This window comes from Triticum urartu, chromosome 6A, assembly GCF_056163025.1.
Source record: "Triticum urartu cultivar PI428250 chromosome 6A, HENAU_Tu73, whole genome shotgun sequence".
In the NCBI taxonomy this organism is placed as follows: Eukaryota; Viridiplantae; Streptophyta; class Magnoliopsida; order Poales; family Poaceae; genus Triticum; species Triticum urartu.
In genome coordinates, this window is record NC_141878.1 from 249,600,567 (window position 1) to 249,621,926 (window position 21,360).

The following is a 21,360-nucleotide window of genomic DNA, read 5'->3' on the forward strand; positions in this document are numbered from 1 at the left end:
ACAAAAACTCTCAAATCTTGGATAGAGCGATTACCAGGAGAATCAAACGCACGACATAGATGTATGTGGAGCTGTGAAGGCTTATAATATGGTAGCAAAAAGTGTCAGCAATAATCAATTTAGAGATGCAAAGTTGAATGAATGCTCAACAAGACAGTACTATGCTGGTCCTAGGCTAGACCGTACTAGAGAAGCGAGCCTAGAACACTAACAAAATCATGGCGCGGCACGTAAACAAGGGAAAAGCACACTCTAGAATTTTTTTCGCCCTTTCTTTTTGGCGCTTGTCGGTGTCAAAACTGGCGGATCTCGGGTAGTGGGTCCCGAACTGTGCGTCTAGGCCGGATGGTAACAAGAGGCAGGGAACACGATGTTTTACCCAGGTTCGGGCCCTCTTGATGGAGGTAAAACCCTACGTCCTGCTTGATTAATATTGATGATATGGGTAGTACAAGAGTAGATCTACCACGAGATCAAGGAGGCTAAACCCTAGAAGCTAGCCAATGGTATGATTGTTGTATATGGAGTTGATTTCCTACGGACTACAACCCTCCGGTTTATATAGACAACGGATAGGGTTAGGGTTACATAGAGTCGGTTACAATGGTAGGAGATCTTAAATATCCGCATCGCCAAGCTTGCCTTCCAGGCCAAGGAAAGTCCCATCCGGACACGGGACGAAGTCTTCAATCTTGTATCTTCATAGTCCAGGAGTCCGGCTGAAGGTATAGTCCGGCTACCCGAACACCCCCTAATCCAGGACTCCCTCAGTAGCCCCTGAACCAGGCTTCAATGACGACGAGTCCGGCACGTAGATTGTCTTCGGCATTGCATGGCGGGTTCCTCCTCCAAATTCTTCATAAAAGTTTTGTAAACACCAAGAGTAGTGTCCGGCTCTGCAAAATAAGCTTCCATGTATTGCCATAGAGAGAATAATATTAACACAAATCAAATCTGCTGACATATTCCGCAGTGCGTCATCACACTACAGCCAAGTCCTTCACTCGAATCGTTTTCACTTTTCCACCTCAGCGTGTTTTGCGAGGCGGTTTCCTTGGCACGTCTTGTCAAAGCAGAGATCGTGTACCCCCCTTTTACGGGATTCTCATCAATACGGACATGGGTAACCCAACCGTGCCACTTATCACGGCGCTTGGGAGGCAAGCGAGTTTTACTAGGCAGGTGGGGACGCACAACCGCATCCGCCCATATAAGGGGACAAGGATCCACCTTTTTACCTATGCCTTCTTCCTCCTTTGCCTATCCATCTCCTGCGCACCCAAGCTCCAGCGCCCAAGCCTGCACTTCCCACCTCAACCTTCCCCAGCAATGTCCGGAGCGGGAGGCAAGTGGATGGTCTCCTCCGTCACGGAGGGCAAAGTCAAGAAGCTAAGGAAGGCCGGATACCTGTCCAAGGACATCGCGCACCGGCTTCCCGAAGAGGGGCAGCTTCTCCCCACCCCAAGGCCCCATGAGAGGGTAGTATTTCTCCTCCACTTCCTCTGCGGACTGGGTTTTCCACTCCACCCATTTGTCCGGGGGCTCATGTTTTACTACGACCTGGATTTCCACGATCTGGCTCAAAACTTCATCCTCAACATCTCGGCGTTTATCGTCGTGTGCGAGGCTTTTCTCCGCGCCCGCCCTCATTTCGGCCTCTGGCTCAAGACCTTCAACGTCAAGCCCAAGGTGGTGCGCGGTAGCCAGGCGGAGTGCGGAGGCGCCATGGCGGGCAAGATGGCCAACGTCGTATGGTTCGAGGGTTCTTTCATGGAGACCCTAAAGGGATGGCAATCCGGGTGGTTTTATATCACCGAGCCGCATGATCCGAAATGGACCGCAGCCCCCGAGTTCCGATCCGGACCCCCCACGTGGCTTATGTCCTGGAAAGAGACGGGCCTGTCGTGGGGTGACGAAAAAGAGGTGACCGGATTGCAAACATGCATCCAGTCCCTGGTGAACAAGCTCGTCCGGCTTGTTAATGTAATCCAGGTTATGCTCGTCCGCCGGATCCTCCCGTGCCAACAACGGGATTTTAATCTGTGGGAGTTCTACCCGGCGCAGCATCAAACCCTCAGCAGGCTCTTCGACACGACGTACGAAGACGCCTGGAAGATGCTATTCAAGGGCGTCGAGGCTCCCGCATCCTCTTCCGAGGACCGCGGATACAGCTCGCAGCGTCACGCTAGAGAGGTATGCCATCTACACCTTTTACAGGATCTTAAGCTTTTTTGTCATAGTTTGACTCTATGTGGGATCTAAACTCCCTTACCTTTGACAGGCTTGGCGGGCGATATCCGGACCGATTAACTGTCCAGCTCCGCTGCCCGAAGACCCAGCCCTAGCTCTACTAGCGAAGCTGCTGGTTCCGGCGCCTTATGTGGTGCCGGAGAAGAAGGCCAAGAAGAAGAAGACCATGGGGACTCGAAAGAGTGCCCGCAACGTTGTGGTGTCGGGCTCGTCATATGACGAGTCCGAGACGCCCTCCTCCCGTGAAAACGAGGAGGAGGAAGAAGAAAACTCTCCCCCCCAGCGGAGGGAGGAGAGAAGAGGAAGGTCGCCCCAACGGGGGAGGACGAGGGGTCTAGGAAAAGGAAGACCCCTCCGCCGGACTACGCCCCTAATGCCGAAGAGGGCAAAGAGGAGTGGCCAAATAGGGCCAAGCGTCCGGCAAAATCGTAAGTTCGGATATCAGAATAACTCATGATGTTCCTTTGTTGCACAGCTTTCCCTAATGTCGAATGTAATTATGCAGTCCGCCCCGGGTCGAATTCGACGAATCGTCGGGCGGCTCCCTGGACTCATCGAACGTGAACTCAGTTCCGCCCGCTGTCTCCCCCCGCACTACAGACGACGGCGAAGTGGCGTCGCGACAAGCTCTGGGGCAGGAGGAGGTGGTCCCGGAGGAGCCGCAAGGCAACCTCCCGGACTCCAGGGGTGAAGGGGATAAGGCTCCCCAGGGCTCTTAGTCCGGCTTTGTGCCGGACACCGCGCCGGAATCTTCCATAGTTCCGGACCGCGGTAGGCGAACTCCTTCCAAGAGGAGCAAGCCTTCTGAGCCGGCGGCCTCCGTCCAACCGGAAGTGCCGGACAATCTGCTGGAGGTGCTTGATGATGCCTCCATCCACGAGGGCACCGTACTATTATGAGTACGGTGATCCAGAAGGTTCAGTCCGCCAAGAGCGGACTGACTGAAGCTTGCTCTAGCCTTCTAACAGGCTTCGAGGTAAGTAAAAATATGTAAAAATATTACCGCATAGACAGTAGCCCCTGATGCTCTGTTTGGCATTCGGAAAGAAAAGCCGAATAGAGGATCTATTAAATATCGCAGGAGTCTAACAAAAAAGAGTCAATATGCGTATGAAGGCTTCGCTGCTATCCACCGCCGCACTGACTGCGGAGGTGGGTGTCCTGAAGCAGGACCTCGAGCGGACAGAGCAAGAGCTCGGCCTTGCCAAGCAGCGGCTCGAGGAGGAAGAAGGTAAGAAATACCTTACAGAAAAAGTTCCTATAAAAAGGCTTGATTGCAAAAAGAGTAACAGGATTGTACTGCTTATTGTAGGGGCCACGACTGAGGTGGCGACACTTAAGCAGGCGTTGTCTGAGGCCGAAAAGAAAACGGCCGCGGAGCGCACCGAGCGAGACAGACTTGGGGCTCAGGTCGGTGAGGTGCAGCAAGAGCTTCAGGCTCTCATGAAAAAACATGAGAGTTTGGAGCTGGAGTCGAAGGCGCAAGCATCCGAGCTTGAAACGGCCCTAGAGGCTGCCAAGTCTGCCAAGGCCGAAGCCCAAAAGGCCCTCCAAGAGTTGGAGGAGATGAGGAAGATAGCAGCGGGTAAGGCATTCTTTATGCAAAGCAGAAATATAAAAGTGAACTACCTGTTACTTACCCGAATCCGGAGCTCTCCAGGGGCATTCGCAGATGTTCCCCGCAGCGTATCCGACGCCGCCGCATTCTACCGAGCTGAAGAGGGTAGCTCGACGCAGAAGGTGTTCTGGTCTCAGTATTCTGAGGCCGGACACCCTGTGCCCTTGAGCGACCAGCTGAAACAGCTGGTCGAGCTCCACAAGGCAGCCGAGCAGGCCATGAAGGGCTTCATAGTTCGGCTGTGGTACGGAGAGGCCCTGCCTGGGAGCTATTTCGGGCTCGTGCGGCGGCTGGTGGAGGCCTGTCCGAGGCTTGAGGTCATCAAGCGCTCCGTCTGCATCGAAGTTGCCCGTCGGGCCCTTGCCCGTGCAAAGGTGCACTGGGGTAAGCTGGACGGTGAGAAGCTTGTGAAGGACAGGCCGCCACCGGGGAAGGAGCATCGCAAGCCCGAGAACTACTACAAGGATGTTCTTGCAGGTGCCCGGCTTGTGGCGGATGAATGTACCAAGGATGTGATATTTGAATGAACTCACTCGTGTTTACCCTGTGCGCTGAAAACTTGTTCATATGCGCTAAGCAATGCTTATTGAATTTAAAATATTACTTTCTGTGCGGCCGTTTATCAAAAATTGAGAGATGGCCAGTCGTCGGCTTCTGCCCCCGTGCCACTAGTGCTGGGGTGTTCGGGATAAACCTGAGCGCTCTTTTTCCCATAGTTGGGTCCTTCGAGGGAGGCGCTCAGCACAACGAACCAGGCAATCGGACTATAATGCTTGAACACTCTCACTTAGCCATAGAACTCTATAATTTTAAATTTCGGCGAAGCCCCTAGTTCGGAAGACCGAGTTCGGGGCGCTATCCACACCTTGGCAGGACAAAGCCAGCTCCTGCTCGAAGCGGCATAAGCCTTTAGGGACTCGAAAAACCTCTCAAACAGCGACCGGTCTCTCGCCACATCATGACAGTCAGTTTTAGCTTTCTCCACTAAGGTGCTTAACCCAGCTGAACCGGGGCACAATCGCAGTGGTTCTCCTAGTGCTACCTTAGCCGATAGAGCGGAATGTAAGGCACCAAAACATAGGAGCCGGGCAAACCCAACTATTGACCCAAATCATGATTCGGAGCCGATGCATATAGTGCTATAAGTTCAGGGTGCCACACTTGTGAAAGTGTACGGACTTCCCACACCATTATGAGGGGTACTGAAGCCCCTGGCGTGTTTGTCGTACCATGGTGTACGGGTGCAATCATGTCATTTAATAAACATAAATGTGAAAAGAAGATAATGCAAAAAATAGACAAGAAGCTAAGCATTGTTTATAGAGAGGCTATTTATCAAAGCCGAACGATACAAATAGTGCGGTAAGCAAAAGATATTGGACTATTCAGTATTTCCTGACCAGGGGCAGGCCGCGGAATTGTATTTAAAATAGGTATACCGCTCGTAATAGAGACCACCTGGTAGTTCCATAATGCGGCATGGCTTGTCTGCCTCCCTGGATCTTGCATCGTTTGTGCAGCAGTCGAATTGCCGAGCAGGTCGTCCGAAGTATGGAGTCCTGAAAGTAAGAAAAAATTAAAAAAAGAATCCGGCAGCCCCTAGTACGTTTTAAGCCGTATTTTGGGCGTGCCATTATTGTGCCCCTTCCCCTGTGCCCATGGTATTTCAAGGGCGTAGTTATGTACGCGAGGTACTGGTTTCGCTATGTCATGAAAGCTGGGGTTGGGGCCGCATTGCTATGCTTGCTCAGAGTGTGCCAGGCGGTCCTGCTGTGGGTTACTCCGGGCGCACTTGGCAGTGTCTGGCTTTTTAATGGCCGGACTGGAGAATTGCCTGAGAAGGCTACTTTGTACGTCCGCTGCGAGAGTCGCCGTATTCTCCTCCGTACGGAGGGAGCGTTCGGTGTTACCGTTGACCGTAATTACTCCTCGAGGGCCTGGCATCTTGAGCTTGAGATATGCATAGTGCGGCACCGCATTGAACTTTGTGAATGCGGTTCGTCCGAGTAGGGCGTGATAGCCACTGCGAAACGGGACTATATCGAAGATTAACTCTTCACTTCGGAAATTGTCCGGGGATCCGAAGACCACGTCAAGTGTTACAGAGCCTGTACAGTTGGCTTCTACACCTGGTATAATGCCTTTAAAGGTCATTCTTGTGGGCTTAATCCTTGAGGGATCTATGCCCATTTTCCGCACTGTATCCTGATAAAGCAGGTTCAGGCTACTGCCGCCGTCCATGAGGACTCTTGTGAGATGAAATCCGTCGATGATTGGGTCGAGAACCAATGCGGCGAAGCCGCCATGACGGATGCTAGTGGGATGGCCCCTTCGATCGAAAGTGATCGGGCAGGAGGACCATGGGTTGAACTTTGGGGCGACTGGCTCCATCGCGTATACGTCCTGTAGCGCACGCTTCCGCTCCCGCTTGGGAATGTGGGTTGCGTATATCATGTTCACCATCCGCATTTGTGGGGGAAAGCCCTTCTGTCCATTGTTGTTCTGCGGCTTGGGCTCCTTGTCATCGCTGTGCCGCCCCTTGTATCTGTTTTCGGCCCTTAACTTGCCTGCCTGCTTGAACACCCAACAATCCCTGTTAGTGTGATTGGCTTGCTTTTCAGGGGTGCCATGTATCTGGCACAAGCGATCGAGTATTCGGTCCAAACTGGACGGGCCCTGAGTATTCTTTTTGAATGGCTTTTTCCGCTGACCGGATTTATAGCCTTTGAATCCGGCATTGACTGCCGTGTCTTCATTGCTGTCGCTGTTAACGCGGCGTTTTTGCTTATTCCGACGTGTCCTGCCACTTTTGTCCTTGGTATCCGAATTACCAGGGTTCTTTGATAAGTTGTTACTGCGAGCTAGCCAGCTGTCTTCTCCCGCGCAAAAGCGGGTCATGAGTGTCGTGAGGGCTGCCATGGATTTCGGCTTTTCCTGTCCCAGGTGTTGGGCAAGCCACTCGTCGCAGATGTTATGCTTGAAGGCTGCTAGGGCCTCTGCGTCCGGACAGTCGACTATCTGGTTTTTCTTTGTTAGGAACCGTGTCCAGAATTGTTTGGCCGATTCCTCTGGCTGCTGAATTATGTGGCTTAAGTCGTCGGCATCCGGCGGTCGCACGTAAGTGCCCTGGAAGTTGTCGAGGAATGCGGCTTCCAGGTCCTCCCAAGAACCGATTGAGTCTGCTGGCAAGCTGTTAAGCCAATGCCGGGCCAGCCTTTTAAGTTTGAGCGGGAGGTATTTGATGGCGTGTAGATCATCGCCGCGTGCCATGTGGATGTGAAGGAGATAATCCTCGATCCATACCGCCGGATCTGTTGTGCCATCGTATGATTCGATGTTTACGGGTTTGAAACCCTCTGGGATTTTATGATCCATTACTTCATTCATGAAGCATAGCGGGTGTGCGGCGCCTCTGTACTGGGCTATATCACGACGCAGCTTGGAAGAGCTATGTCTGTTGTGTTCGGCCCGTCCGGATTTGTTGTATCCGGCGTGAAGATCATTGTCCCATGCCGTAGGGCGCCTACACGATCCGTAGATCGATCTTGTTTGTCTTGCCTTATCCTCCAGTATGTCTCGCAGGTCGGGCGCATTTTCCCGTGCCTTAATTGACCGGCGTCGGGGCATGGCTTGGGTGGAGGGCTGAGAGGCCTCTCTGTCGCGGCCGCGAGGTGGCCGGTCTGCCATGTCATGCCCTGGTGATGTAGGTGCTTCCTCCTCTGATCGGGGTAGTGGCCTGCGCTTCGGGTAACTCTTTGAGGGGCGTTCGAGTTCATACTCTTCGGCCGCAAGGACTTCAGTCCATCTGTCAGCTAGCAAATCTTGGGCAGCTCTAAGCTGTTGCTGCTTTTTCTTGAGGCTGTTTGCCGTGGCTAAAAGCCTGCGTTTAAAACGCTCTTGTTCGGCGGGGTCTGATGGTATGACGAATTCGTCGTCATCGAGGGTTGCCTCGTTTTCGGAGGGAGGCGTATAGTTATCATCCTCGACCTCTCGGTCTGCCGCTCTCTCATGAGGGTTGGCTTCTCCATCTTCCTGTGCCGAATCTTGCTGAGGTGGGTGTTCTTCGGCGCTATCCGGGGTAGTATTATCTCCCGTGCCGGAATCACCGTTTTTGCTTTGGCGGGATTTAGAGCGGCGCCGCTGACGCCGATGCTTTGGCTGTTTCTTGGGGGCGTCATCCCCCACTGTTCCATCGCCATCTCCTTCTTTTGGAGTATCCACCATATATATGTCATATGACGAGGTGGCCTTCCAGCGCCCTACAGGTGCTGGTTCCTGTTCGTTTCCTACATCGTCGTCCATGCCATCGATGTCTTCGGAGCTGACGTCAAGCATGTCGGTTAGATCGTCGACAGTGGCTACAAAGTGGGTGGAGGGTGGGCTTTGAATTTCCTCATCGTCCGTATCCCACCCTCGCTGACCGTAGTCCGGCCAGGGCTCTCCTGATAAAGAGAGAGACTTAAGAGAATTCAGGATGTCGCCAAAAGGCGAATGCTGAAAGATGTCTGCGACGGTGAACTCCATTATCGGCGCCCAATCGGATTCGATTGGCAGGGGCGCGGGGGGTTCGGAGTTCTGGGAGGAGTCCGGATCCTCGGAGTCATGGGTCGTGCAGAGTGCGGGGCTAGCGTTCGGCTCGATCGCTTTCGGGATCGCAGCCCCCGAGGTGACGTCCAACCGCTCATCCTCGATTGGCGCAATAGGCTCCGAGTTAGGGGTCGGAATCGATGCGTGTGCGGCCTCCAGGACACTGTCCGGGGCCAGAGCTAGATCATGCCCCTCGAGATAGTGCGGCGCGCTTGGCCGTGGCTCGAGCCCGTCGAAGATCAAGTCTCCGCGGATGTCAGCCGTGTAGTTTAAGCTTCCAAACCTGACTTGATGGCCAGGGGCGTAGCTTTCGATCTGCTCCAGGTGGCCGAACGAATTGGCCCGCAGAGCGAAGCCGCCGAAGACGAAGATCTGTCCGGGGAGCAAAGTCTCACCCTAGACCGCATCGTTGTTGACGATCAAAGGAGCCATCGGGCCTAAAGGTGACGACACAGAGGAACTCTCAATGAAAGCACCAATGTCGGTGTCAAAACCGGCGGATCTCGGGTAGTGGGTCCCGAACTGTGCGTCTAGGCCGGATGGTAACAAGAGGGAGGGAACACGATGTTTTACCCAGGTTTGGGCCCTGTTGATGGAGGTAAAACCCTACGTCCTGCTTGATTAATATTGATGATATGGGTAGTACAAGAGTAGATCTACCACGAGATCAAGGAGGGTAAACCCTAGAAGCTAGCCTATGGTATGATTGTTGTATATGCAGTTGATTGCCTACGGACTACAACCCTCCGGTTTATATAGACACCGGATAGGGTTAGGGTTACATAGAGTCGGTTACAATGGTAGGAGATCTTGAATATCCGCATCGCCAAGCTTGCCTTCCACGCCAAGGAAAGTCCCATCCGGACACGGGACGAAGTCTTCAATCTTGTATCTTCATAGTCCAGGAGTCCGGCTGAAGGTATAGTCCGGCTACCCGAACACCCCCTAATCCAGGACTCCCTCAATGCTCCTTTTTTTGCACTCTGTTTTTTTGAAAAATCACTATAATGGCGAGTGTCCCAAAACTCCTCGCAAGTAAAAATAACAGGATAGGCACAGAATTTTTTTTGACTATTTTTTCGGAAATCAAGGCAGCGACAATGAAAAAGTGCGACAGAAAATCACTATGATGGCGGGTGCCTCAAAACGCTCACTGGGACCTAAAAATAGGATAGGAAAACATATTTTCGAACACTGAAATTTTGGCCTAAAAACTGCCCGGCGGTCTCCAGACTTTTTTTTCAAATCCTACTCAGGCCAGGAAACATGAATAAGAAAATAGATGGATCTCGGAAACTAACCTGATATGAAAAGAACTCGGATTGGGTATGGTATAGGACAGTGATATATGTGGACTTGGATTGGTGGCGTGGTATATATGAAGTCGGATTGGTGGCGTATATATGGTGGTATATGTGGAGTCGGATTGATGGTGAATATGTGGTATATGTGGAACTCAGATTGGTGGCGAATATGTGGTATATGTGGAACTTGGATTGGTGGCAGAGATATGGTGGTATATGGCAGCGGTGACGGATCTGGTGGGGTGGTGATATATGGCACCGATGACGAAGGTGCAGCGGCGGTGTGAAGACCTGTGACCAGAACTCGAAACCCTAAAGGACTAGACGCTAAGAGCAGCAACTCGACACGACGATGCAACTGAAAATTCAACAAAGCAAAATTCTAAAAATGTTATGCAAAGGCTCAGATTGGTTCGAATATGAGGAACTAACCCTATATTTTTTTGGCTTTTTCATGGACTATAGGTATGAAGAATAGACTCAATCTAAACTAGGAAAAAATTGTAAAATCTCATCGAGCAAGCTGGAAATCTGTTATCACTTGATAGAGGCAAATGTGTCCCATCTTTCGATGAGATGGTGATTATCATTTTGGAGGAGTAGACTTTGACGACCCGACTACGAATGTGTGAGGACGTCGTGCCTTAGCAATCTCTAAACCAACTCCGAGAGGTTATTGACCATGCCGACGCAAGATTAACCTGACCACAAAGGTCTATTTCCTTCAGGCAAATGAAGAACAAGCAAGAAACTAAGTTTGCAATCTAGATATTGCGAATATAATATGAAAGCTTTATTGATCAAGGTGGGGTTCCATGACGTCTTGGTCTAGTCGTTGAAAACAAACAAAGTACGCGAAGTTGCAACTATGGCGAACTTTTAATCTAAACAAAACCCAAAGTCTAAACAGTGCCTTAAGGGCTATATATGTTGAGGAAGAGGGGGGAATTTAGTGGACCTTGGAGGATGGGTCCAAAACCAAACCTATCTCTTGTTTCGCCACACATACGGACTCTAAAAACAACCTATACTCAAGTATTTCGAAATTGCATGGGCCTAGCCCAATAATAAGGCGACGCGGGACCTATAATAGCCTCTGGACGAAATTTAGGAAGTGGCATCTTGTATATTTTGTCCAAGCCTTCATGTACTCATTATGGTGGTTTCAAAGTCCTGAAATCATCACTTGAAACTTCATTCTTGTTCCCCTTGTGCATGCCATCATCTCCATGCTTGAACTTGTTCCAAGGTTCATCTTTCTTGTCCAAGCTAGGCCCATCATTTGTAAGCAAAACAAATGTATCCAATTTAGGCAGCATCATATTCTCATGAATATTAGAATCTTCAACAAGATATGGAAGTACCTGGTAATTCAATTGCTGTGAGCGAGCTCTAGTAACTGGTCCAGTATGTATAGAAGTAGGGGCTGTGGGTGTAACAATGGTATTTATGTCCTCATCAAACTTGATAGCGGGCACACATGCAAACAGTCAACTTGATAGCCGGACTGCACCGTTGAGGGGGTATCGAGCACTTGGAAGCTCCCTTCCCTCGATGAAGAGCTTCAGTGGTTGAGCGCCCTAGTGGAGAGGGCACCAAGACTGAGGGTGAGATGTATAAGCGCACCTCCGCTATGGAGCTGGCGTATATTCTTAAGAGGGTTGAGGAGGAAAAGGTGGCCAGCAGTGCAGAGATGGAGAAGGCCGCAAAGGCCGAGAAAGGCAAAGCGAAGGCTAGAGACGGGAGCTCTTCCTAGGGTGGTAGCAAGGCGCAAGCCACGGAAGATCCTGCCGGGGGAGAGCTTGCCAGGGATAAATTTGTCGGGCTGGACGCCCTAGCCATGGCAACGACAGATCTTCAGGAGGGAGAGGAGGAGGAGAGGGAGGAGGACGCGGCAGCGGCCCCTGAAGATGAGTGGCTTGTTACAGGACCGCAAGCTCCTGCACCGGACCCGAAACAGCGCACCCGTCGTCGCACCGCGGCATGAGGGGTGACGGCCTCCAACCTAGCGCCACCCACCAAGAGGGTAAAGAAGACCTCCACCAAGTCTACCAAGGCTGAGGTGGCGTGTCGTCAATCCCCTCACCTTGCTCAGGCCAAGGCTCTTCCACCAAACGGTCGGTGGCCGCGGAGGCGGAGTCCAGCCCCTGCTCCGGCTCGAGCTCTTCGTAAGGCTCGTCTTCCTTGGAGCTCCTGGCATCACGGCAGGCACCGAAGCTGCCGAAGAGTTCCACCCTTCTGCCTCTGAAGAGAGGACGGGAGTCTCCTCCTCCCACGGAGTTCAACTTGAACTCCATGCTCATCGCGGAAGAGTAAGGAGGGTTTCTGTTTGTGGCAGGCATCTCCTTATGCAGATTTGAAAGCTTTGGCTGACTAACCTCTCGTTTTTGTCGCTGCCGGCAAGGAAGTGGAGGAGGACACGGAGACCCCCATTCGTCATTCCCGGAAGAGGCTCCGGTGCCTCAGGTCGCTGGAGGGTGCAGAGGGCCCTGCTTCGGTAGGGAAGGATGCAGAAGAGCTTGTGCCGATCCCCCAGCCCAGCCCCCGGCCTGGGAGCGAAGACTTGGCCCTGCCTGCCGGAGATGATGGAGGCAGCCCCACCCTCCCCACCCCCGCATGGAGGAGGTGGTGAGTCGACACAGGGCGAGCCCTTCCCAGATGGACATGCCTCCTCTGCATCTCAAGCCGAAGTGGTCGTCATGGAATCCTCCGCGGTAGAGACGGTTCAGAAGGATGTCGAGCCTACCAAGCAGAGGATGAGGCTCGTGACCCAGCAACAGCTGCTGCCGGGGAAATGGAGGCCCCTGCCCGGCAGACTTCCCCAGGTACCTGGCTGAACCCTTCTTTTCTTTTATACTCTAGTTGCCTCCACCTGTTTCTTCATTCGCTTGAGATTTCTATTTCTTCACTGCTTCCTGGCCCTCCTGCATGCAGGCCCCTAAACTGAAGAACGAGATTTGTTGGAGGTGGTGGCTGGCATAGGGAGGTCTTCCGCGGATGAGGCCATGAAGCTCGCAGCTGCTAGGGGTGGGATCCCGCTACTGGGGAAACACAAAGTTCCTTGGCAGTGGTGGAGCACTCTCTAGAGAGCGCCCCGGTAGAGGAAATGGTTATCGAGGCAAAGATTCCTCTTCAAACCAGGGGTCCACTCCCTTCTTCAGGGGACATCGCTGAGGCCCCGCCATCTTCCTTAAACACGCTGGCTATAGTGCTGTCGCTGTCGGTGTTCTGGGAACGGGGGTCCCCAGACTTGCCTGCCTGTGGCCCACAGCGTGGCACCACCAGCGGGGCCGTATGACCAATCTTCACTAGCAAACACTCAAGACCCTTGCGAGGTGGACGACACAAGACCTCCGCGGGGTGGCCTCACTAGGCTTGCTCACGAGGGGCAGAGAGATCAAGGTGAGGGGCACCTCATGAGGTTCCTGTGATGCAAGCCATGACGACCAAGGCCAGGTGGGCGCCAGCGTGCGTAGTGTCCTCGTTTCCCCTTTGGTGCTAAAGGGGCAGGCGTAGGCCAGGAGTCCCGAGGCATTAGGCAAAGGTTTCCATATCGGTGCTACAAGACCAAGACCAGCAGGACGGCAGGACGGAGGTCACCGTGGAGCCCAGGACGGCGTCACCACCAAAGGCTTTGGCAGGCGAAGTCCACCTTTCTTAAAAATAACTTTTACTAGTTGTCTCCCTTCAAATTTGGCCGTTGTTGGATCCCTTCCCGCCTACATTTGGGAAGAGGACCATGACCTCTATAAATAGTACTAGCAACCACAGTAGGAGGAAACTGATCTTGGATCGGATCCATTCCATCCTCAACCACAAAAGCTCATCGAGCCCAAGAACACCTCGCCTCAGGAGGCTGTTCTTCCCTTGTACTTGTTCATCCTTGGCCCAAGAGGCAATCCACCGCACCACACTAGAGTAGGGTATTACACCACATCAGTGGCCCGAACTAGCATAAAACATGTGTCCTTTGTTCTTCGAGTTCGATGTGCTGAGCCTTGGGACGTGGGGAGTGGGTGAGCTAGGGAAGGGAGAGATATTCGTGCACACCCCAGTGTTTGAACCTTGAGGGTTTTGCTGGAACCCAAATCTGACATTTGGCGTGCCAGGTAGGGGTGCGCTGAAGCTTTCCTTTCATCGATCCACGCTCCACCACCTCCCCGCCTTGTTACCATGGCCGGCGTTGCTCCTTCGGCTCGAATGACGGATGCCCACGACGGCGCCAGGGGGCTCAGAGCCTTTGCCCCCGTCTTGCGACGGGTACAATGGCTGCCCAAGTTCAAGCCGGAGATGCCACAGCGTTATGACGGCACGGCGGACCCGTCGGCCTTCCTGCTGACATATGAAGAGGCCATCCTAAAGGCTGGGGGCGATGGCAAGGTCATGGCCAACTTGGTTCCCATGGCCTTCGCTGGTGCACCACGCACCTGGCTGCTCACCCTCCCAGGATCCTTAGTTGCATCTTGGGAGGAGCTGCACGAGCTCCTCGCCGTGCACTTCGCAGCACCGGCGACCCTCGCCGTCGCAGTCCTCCTCGGCTGCTTGCAAGCGCCGCCCTCGGACCGCCACACCAAGAAGTTCTTTCGCCAGATCGGCGCCGCTTCCGTGCAGCAAGGAGCCCCCTCGGGTTGGGCGGCTCCCAAAGCCAACCTCACCTTCGACTTAGCGGATCAACCCGTCACCACCGTCGGCTCGGGCGTGCTCCCAATGCTTTGCATGCCCACCATCTGCAACGTAGCTGTCGCCAAGACCCTCATTGACGGTGGCGCCGTCCTCAACGTGCTCTCCATGGAGGCTTTTAGCCTTCTTCATGTACCACTCCAATGGCTCTTCCCCAGCAAGCCCTTCTCAGGGGTCGGTGGCGGCTCCGCCAGCCCCTTGGGGCAGATCCACCTTCCCGTGACCTTTGGCATGCGTGACAACTACCGTGCCGATCTGATTGATTTCGACATCGCCCGCATTGGCCTCCCATACAACGCCATCCTCGGGTAACCAGCTCTGGCTCAGTTTATGGTGGCGACTCATCCGGCCTACAACCTCATGAAGATGCCCCGGAGCAAGGACGTCCTCATCATAGTTGGAGATACCAAGGAGGCTCTGGCGGCACTCAAGCTTGCCCTCAAAACCGCCGTTGCGGCACGACCGACCAATGAGGCCACCCCTGGAGCTAAGGAGGTCGTGCCGGCAAAGAAGAAGTAGTTGTTCACTCAAGATCGAGCCGAAACTAAGCAGGTGCCGGTCGAGGAAGATGGGTCCTCGGGAGCCACCTTCACCATATGCGCCAACCTCGACCCGGACCAAGAGGAGGCATTGGTGAGGTTCCTGTGCGCGAACAAGGATGTGTTTTCGCCTGGGAACCCAAGCAGCTAGTCGGGGTCCCGAGGGGGGTGATCGAGCATCATTTGAGGGTGTGCCCCAATGTGTGCCCTATGAAGCAGAAGGCGCGGCGACAGTCCACGGAGAAGCAGTCCTTCATTGTCCAGGAACCGGCGAGCTGGAGGCAGCAGTTGTCATTCGCGAGGTTCGGCACCCTGAGTGGCTGGCGAACCCCATCGTAGTACCAAAGAAAGGCGGGAAGGAGCGCATGTGTGTCGACATCACCAACCTCAACAAGGCATGTCCTCAAGACCCATTCCCGCTTCCGTGCATCGACCAGATTGTCGATTCCACCGCCGAGAGCGACCTACTGTGCTTCCTGGACGTGTTCTTAGGCTATCACCAGATCAAGATGGCAGTGGAGGGTGTGGAGAAGACGGCCTTCCTGACCCCGTGTGGGGTGTACTACTACACTTGCATGCCGTTCAGGCTGCGCAATGCAGGCGCGACCTTCCAACGGCTGATGCACATTTCCCTGGGTCAGCAGCTCGGGAGGAACGCTGAAGCCTACGTCGACGACATCATGGTAAAATATCGGGAGGCGAGAACCTTGATTCAGGACCTGGAGGAGACCTTCGTGAACCTGCGCCAGGTGGACCTGTGGCTCAACCCAGAGAAGTGCGTGTTCGGCGTCCCCTCCAGCAAGCTGCTGGGCTTCCTCGTGTCCCACAGAGGGATCGAGGCTAACCTGGAGAAGGTCAAGGCGATAGAAGACATGAGCCCACCACAAACTCTCAAGGAGATGCAGAAGCTTGCGGGCTGCGTAACCTTGCTGGGGCGCTTCATCTCCAAGCTGGGAGAACGCGCCTTGCCTTTCTTCAAGCTGACGAAGAAGAAGGGCCCATTCGAGTGGACCCCGGAGGCCGACCAAGCATTTCAAGACCTCAAGAGATACCTGACCAGCCCTCCGGTGATGGTGGCGGCTCGCCCTCTCGAGCCCATGGTGCTTTACCTTGCCGCCACTCCCTACTCCGCTAGTGCAGCTCTAGTGGCGGTTCGGGAAGAGCGCCAGGCCAAGAGGCCACCGCTCCGTGCCGCGCCTCTACCCGGGGCGACACGGGACATCGAGGGCACCGCAAGGGTTGCAACAGTGCCAGCAAATGATCAGGCCCAGCAAGACGGCGTTCTCGGGCCTGCAGAGGCCCCAGTGGGCGACCAGGCTCTTGGGGTCCGGCCACCTCATGAGATGCCCCAACCTCCAGTAGACGCAGGCTCCGTCGATGCTCCTGCCCTCGTTGAGCACCCAGCGTACTTCGTCAGCACAGTACTACGGGATTTAAGGGCATGGTACCCCATGCCTCAGAAGCTCTTGCTCGCGCTCTTGGTGGCCTCGTGTAAACTACGTCACTACTTCCAAGGTCACCCAATCAAGGTCGTCTCGGCCTACCTGCTGGAGAGGGTACTTAGGAGCCCCAACGCTGCTAGAAGAGTCGCTGAATGGAACATCAAGCCGCAAGCATTCCAGCTGGAGTTCAACACAACCAGGGTCATAAAGGGAGCCGCGCTCGCCGACTTCGTGGCGGAATGGACCGACACCCCGGAGCTTGAAGCAAGCGAGGACCGATCCCTCTCGCCAGGAAGTGAAGCACTAGATGGCTGGGTCCTGTATTTTGATGGTGCGTTCGCACGCCAGGGCACGGGAGCTAGAGCGGTGCTCATCTGGCCCACTCAGGACAAGCTCTACTACGCCGTGCAACTCTTCTTCCAACAAGGCGAGAAGGTCTCCAACAACATTGCGGAGTACGAAGGCCTCATCGCTGGCCTTAAGGCTGCGGTGGCCCTGGGAGTGAAGCGCGTCACCATCAGGGGCGACTCGCAGCCTCTCGTCAACTTCTCCAACAAGGTATACGAGCCGAGGGACGAGCACATGGAGGCATACCTCGCGAAGGTACGCAAAATGAAAAAATAGTTCTTGGGCCTAGAGTTGCAGCACGTGCCCCATGGCACCAACAAGGAGGCCGACGACATCACCAAAAGGGCATCCAAGTGAAAACCCCAAGAGCCTGGCGTCTTCGAGGAGCGGCTCTTCAAGCCTTCGGCCGCACCTCTACTTTCAGGGCCAGCACCGCCTCGGGAGGAGCTCCCCCAACCACCTACATTGGGAGCCCCGGCTTGTGTCCCGACCTCGGGAGCACACCTAGTCTTGGCGCTGGAGCCTCAGGAGGGGTGCTGGACCAAGGTGTTCAAGGAATACTTGACGCAAGGGATGCTGCCGGAGAAAGAGGAAGACACGGAGCGTGTGGCCCGACAGACTGCATCCAGGATGGTGAGCTATACAAGAAGCAGCCAAATGATGTTTCTTTGCGATGCATCTCTAGGGAACAAGGGAACGAATTGCTAGCTGACATACACGGCGGAGACTGTGGGCACCACTCGTCGTCATGGGCCCTCGTCGGCAAGGCGTTCCGCAACAGTTTCTACTGGCCTATGGCACTCAATGACGCGACTGAGCTGGTGAAGTGTTGCGAGGCATGCCAATTCCATGCCAAGCAGATCCATCGGCCATCTCAGGGCCTCTAGACCATCCCTCTCTCGTGGCCATTCATAGTCTGGGGGCTGGATATCCTAGGCCCGTTCCCTCGACCGCCTGGGGGCTACCGCTACCTCTACGTCGCCATTGACAAGTTCACCAAATGGGCGGAGGTACAGCTGTCCGCACCATCCCGGCCGGATTGGCGGTCAAGTTCATCAGGGGTCTCGTGACCCGGTTCAGGGTCCCTAACTGGATCATCACCGACAATGGCTCGTAGTTCACTAGCAATCTCTTCAAGACATATTGTGCTAACCTTGGAACGCAGATCTGCTACGCTTCGGTGGCACACCCCGGGAGCAATGGTCAAGCTGAACGCGCCAATGTGGAAGTCCTGAGAGGCCTCAAGACCAGGACCTTCAAGAAGAAGCTCGATGCATGTGGCAGGGGCTAGCACGACGAGCTCCTGTCTTTGCTGTGGTCCATCCGCACCACCGCCACCAAGCCAACAGGAGAGACCCCGTTCTTCCTCGTCTATGGAGCAGAAGCGGTTCTCCTCACGAGGTCAAGCATCGCTCCGCGCGGGTCCTGGCGTTTGATGAGAAGCAGCAGGATGCCATGCGGGGGATGGACCTTGTGCTGGGGGAGGAATGCCGCCGCAAAGCCATGCTTCAAGTGGCAAGATACCAGCAGGCACTGCGGCGGTATCACTGCCGCAGCATCCGCTCCAGGACGCTCGAGGTGGGCGACCGCGTCCTAAGGCGGGTGCTCTCCAGGGAAGGGTTGCATAAGATCTCGCCCATGTGGGAGGGTCCGTTTAGGGTCGCCCACATCTCCAGGCCTGGCGCCATGCGCCTAGAGATGCAGGACTAGGTCCCCATCCAGAGCGCCTGGAACATCCAGCAACTCCGGAAGTTCTACCCATGAAGCAAGGCCCAGCGCCTGTGAAGCAAGGCCCCTTGCCTGTGAAGGTCTTCGCTCGTGACACTCTCACATAGTAATGAGTGGGTCTATACACGACCCGGAGTCTCAGGAGTGCCACCCTCGGGCCTCGGGGGCTCCCTCTCATGTCCTAGTGGCAGCACTTAGCTCCACGTTGGTGATAAGACTAGATTAGGTGTGATACGCGGCTTTTCATTTGCTTTCCGTAGTTGGCTTACCCCTCTCTAATGGAAATTCGCATTCTGGTGTTTCTTGTCGTCTTGGTTCAATTGCCTTTTTCCTCTGTTTCTTCCCTCGGTTCTCTATTTTGGCCCATACTCTCCCTCGCATGCCTCGCTAGGGTGATGTATAGGTGCATTCGTGAGCGTTTTTCCTGGTCTTCACGAGGTACCCTCGCTCGAGCTCGCAAGCTGGCGTACCTCCCTCTATTGATTTTGTGCCCCTCGGGTACCGCGACGTGGAGCGCTGGGTCATGGCCGACCACACCTAGGGCACTGGGCTTGGAAGAACAAGAGTTCCTTAACAAGTTTTCGTAGTTCCTCGATGCCTCCCAAGCCTATGGCAAGGAGGTCTCATCAGGTGCTGGGAGATGCACGCCTCACGAGGCACAAACTACTTCAGACACGTCGAGCTAAGTTATCTCTACACGCCTACATAAAACACTGCTACTGCGACACGACAGAGGAACAATAAACATAACATAGCGACTTGGAAATCACGGTTCATTGCACGCCCTTGTAGGGACCCATACTTGTTTCTTTTTCGAATGTAGGAAGAAAGGAAAGAACAAAAAAAAGCGGCGCGCGCTCCCGCAACGGTTCATGAGGGTAGGCCCTTGGTGCCCTCCTAGCTCAGCCGGACCCCTCCTTGCGCTTCACTGGGGCGCGGCGACGAGACGACCCGCTGCCACCTTTGAAGCGGGCACAGCGGCTGGTCATAGCCACCGCTGCTGGAGCTGTCACTAGAGGAAGAGCCACCGTAGCTAGACAAGCCACGGCCGGCGCCGTGGGCAAGTCCAGCTTCACCCTCGTCACGACCATCACCAAGGCTGAGCAACTTGCCGCCGTCATTCTCCTCGGGGCAGCATCCGACACGGGGACCATCTTCCCTGAATGCCCGCCCATAGAGGGTCACGTTGCCATCATACTTCAAGTGGAGGGTACACCGCCTTCCCAGGCCGCGCGCACAGGCAAGCGTCTGCCTGCTGCGGGCCAGGGTTGCGTTGCCCGCGATAGAGACCTCCACCGCGACCCCTGAAGCCTTGCTGTAGCAGCCGTCCGCCTGCAGCCAGAGACCGCCTGGACCCGTGGACGGTAGTTTGCCGACGAAAAAGCACGGGAGCCGAAGCCAGGTGCCGGCCGGGTTCTCCGACCACACAATGAACTCCGGCAGCACCTCCGCCGAGTGGAAGCACGGCCTTTGCGCCTTACTTCATTGACGGGGCTGCCACAACCTAGGCGGCTCCCACCACGTGAGGAGGCGCCGCCGCGGCCGCAAGGGGCCACGGCAGGGGTCGCGACGAGCTTACGCGGGCGACCGCGCCCCCTCTTGGGCGCCGGTGAGCCAGGCACCTCCTGGCGGGCCTTTCCCTTCTCTACGGCTGAGAACCTCTTCACCAGCGCCATGGGTGTCGCTGCTAGTAATGAAGCAAGGAAGAAGAAGCGAGCGGAATAGGAAGAGATGGGCGATGGGGGCTCTGCCCCCTCCTTATTTATAGCAGGAGAAGGCCAGTTGCGACCCCCACGATCACAGGTAAAGATGGTTTTCTCTGCATGCATCAGGTTCTCGTCAAGTTAGGGTAGTTACCGAGGCAGCCTGGGGAAGCGGAGACAGCCAGGTCCCATCAATCGCCATGCATCAACCGAGGCCGCAGCCTGTTGGGTACCGTAGCGCTCCGCACTTGCCCCTTGGCTTCGCCCCGACGCCAAATTCGAGCGCGCTTTGGGCCCGGGGGCTACTATCGGCCATCTGGGAACGGGGGTCCCTATACTTGCCTGCCTGCGGCCCACGGCGTGGCACCACCAGTGGCCCCGTACGGCCCATCTTCACCAGCAAACACTCAAGACCCTCGCGAGGGGGCAAGCCTCGCGAGGCAGATGACACAAGACCTCCTCGGGGGCGGCCTCACTAGGCTGGCTCGCGAGGGGTGGAGAGATCAAGGCGAGTGGCACCTCGCGAGGTTCCTGTGATACAAGCCATGACGAGCAAGGCTAGGCGGGTACCAGGCGGGCGCTAGCGCGCATAGTGTCCTCGTTTCCTCTTTGGTGCTAAAGGGGCAGGCACAGGCGAGGAGTGCAGAGGGATCAGGCAATGGTTTCCATATTGGAGCTACAAGACCAAGACCAGCAGGACGGTAGGACAGAGCTCACCGTGGAACCCAGGACGGTGTCACCACTAGAGCCTTTGGCGGGCGAAGACCACCTTTTGTCACGATAATTTGTACTAGTTGTCTCCCTTCAAATTTAGCCATTGTTGGATCCCTTCCCGCCTACATTTGGGAAGAGAACCAGGGCCTCTATAAATAGGACTAGCCACCACAGTAGGATGAAAGTAATCTTGGGTCAGATCCATTCCATCCTCAACCACACAAGCTCATCGAGCCCAAGAACACCTCTTCTCAGGAGGCTGTTCTTCCCTTGTACTTGTTCATCCTCAGCCCAAGAGGCAATCCACCACACCATACTGGAGTAGGGTATTACACCACATCGGTGCCCCGAACTAGTATAAACACTGTGTCCTTTGTTCTTCGAGTTTGATGTGCTGAGCCTTGGGATCGTGGGTAGTAGGTGAGCTAGGGAAGCGAGAGATCTTCG

General features: G+C 54.8%; 1 protein-coding gene across 1 annotated transcript; it reads left to right on the top strand.

The window, feature by feature from the left end:
- Nucleotides 1–15,553: 15,553 nt before the first annotated feature.
- LOC147964907 (uncharacterized) lies at nucleotides 15,554–17,125 on the top strand. The gene is made up of 3 exons (XM_087530204.1): nucleotides 15,554–15,798; nucleotides 16,114–16,960; nucleotides 17,066–17,125. The coding sequence occupies exons 1-3, from the start codon at nucleotides 15,554–15,556 to the stop codon at nucleotides 17,123–17,125; spliced, it is 1,152 nt and encodes a 383-aa protein (XP_087386330.1).
- Nucleotides 17,126–21,360: the final 4,235 nt, after the last annotated feature.

Excerpts from the sequence above, each read along its gene's own strand:
- LOC147964907 (XM_087530204.1), top strand. The coding sequence starts at position 15,554 with ATGCCGTTCAGGCTGCGCAATGCAGGCGCGACCTTCCAACGGCTGATG. Across the intron at positions 15,799-16,113 it reads AAGCTGCTGGGCTTCCTCGT|TGCAGCTCTAGTGGCGGTTC; the intron begins GTCCCACAGAGG and ends CTACTCCGCTAG. Across the intron at positions 16,961-17,065 it reads GGGGCGACTCGCAGCCTCTC|CACGTGCCCCATGGCACCAA; the intron begins GTCAACTTCTCC and ends CTAGAGTTGCAG.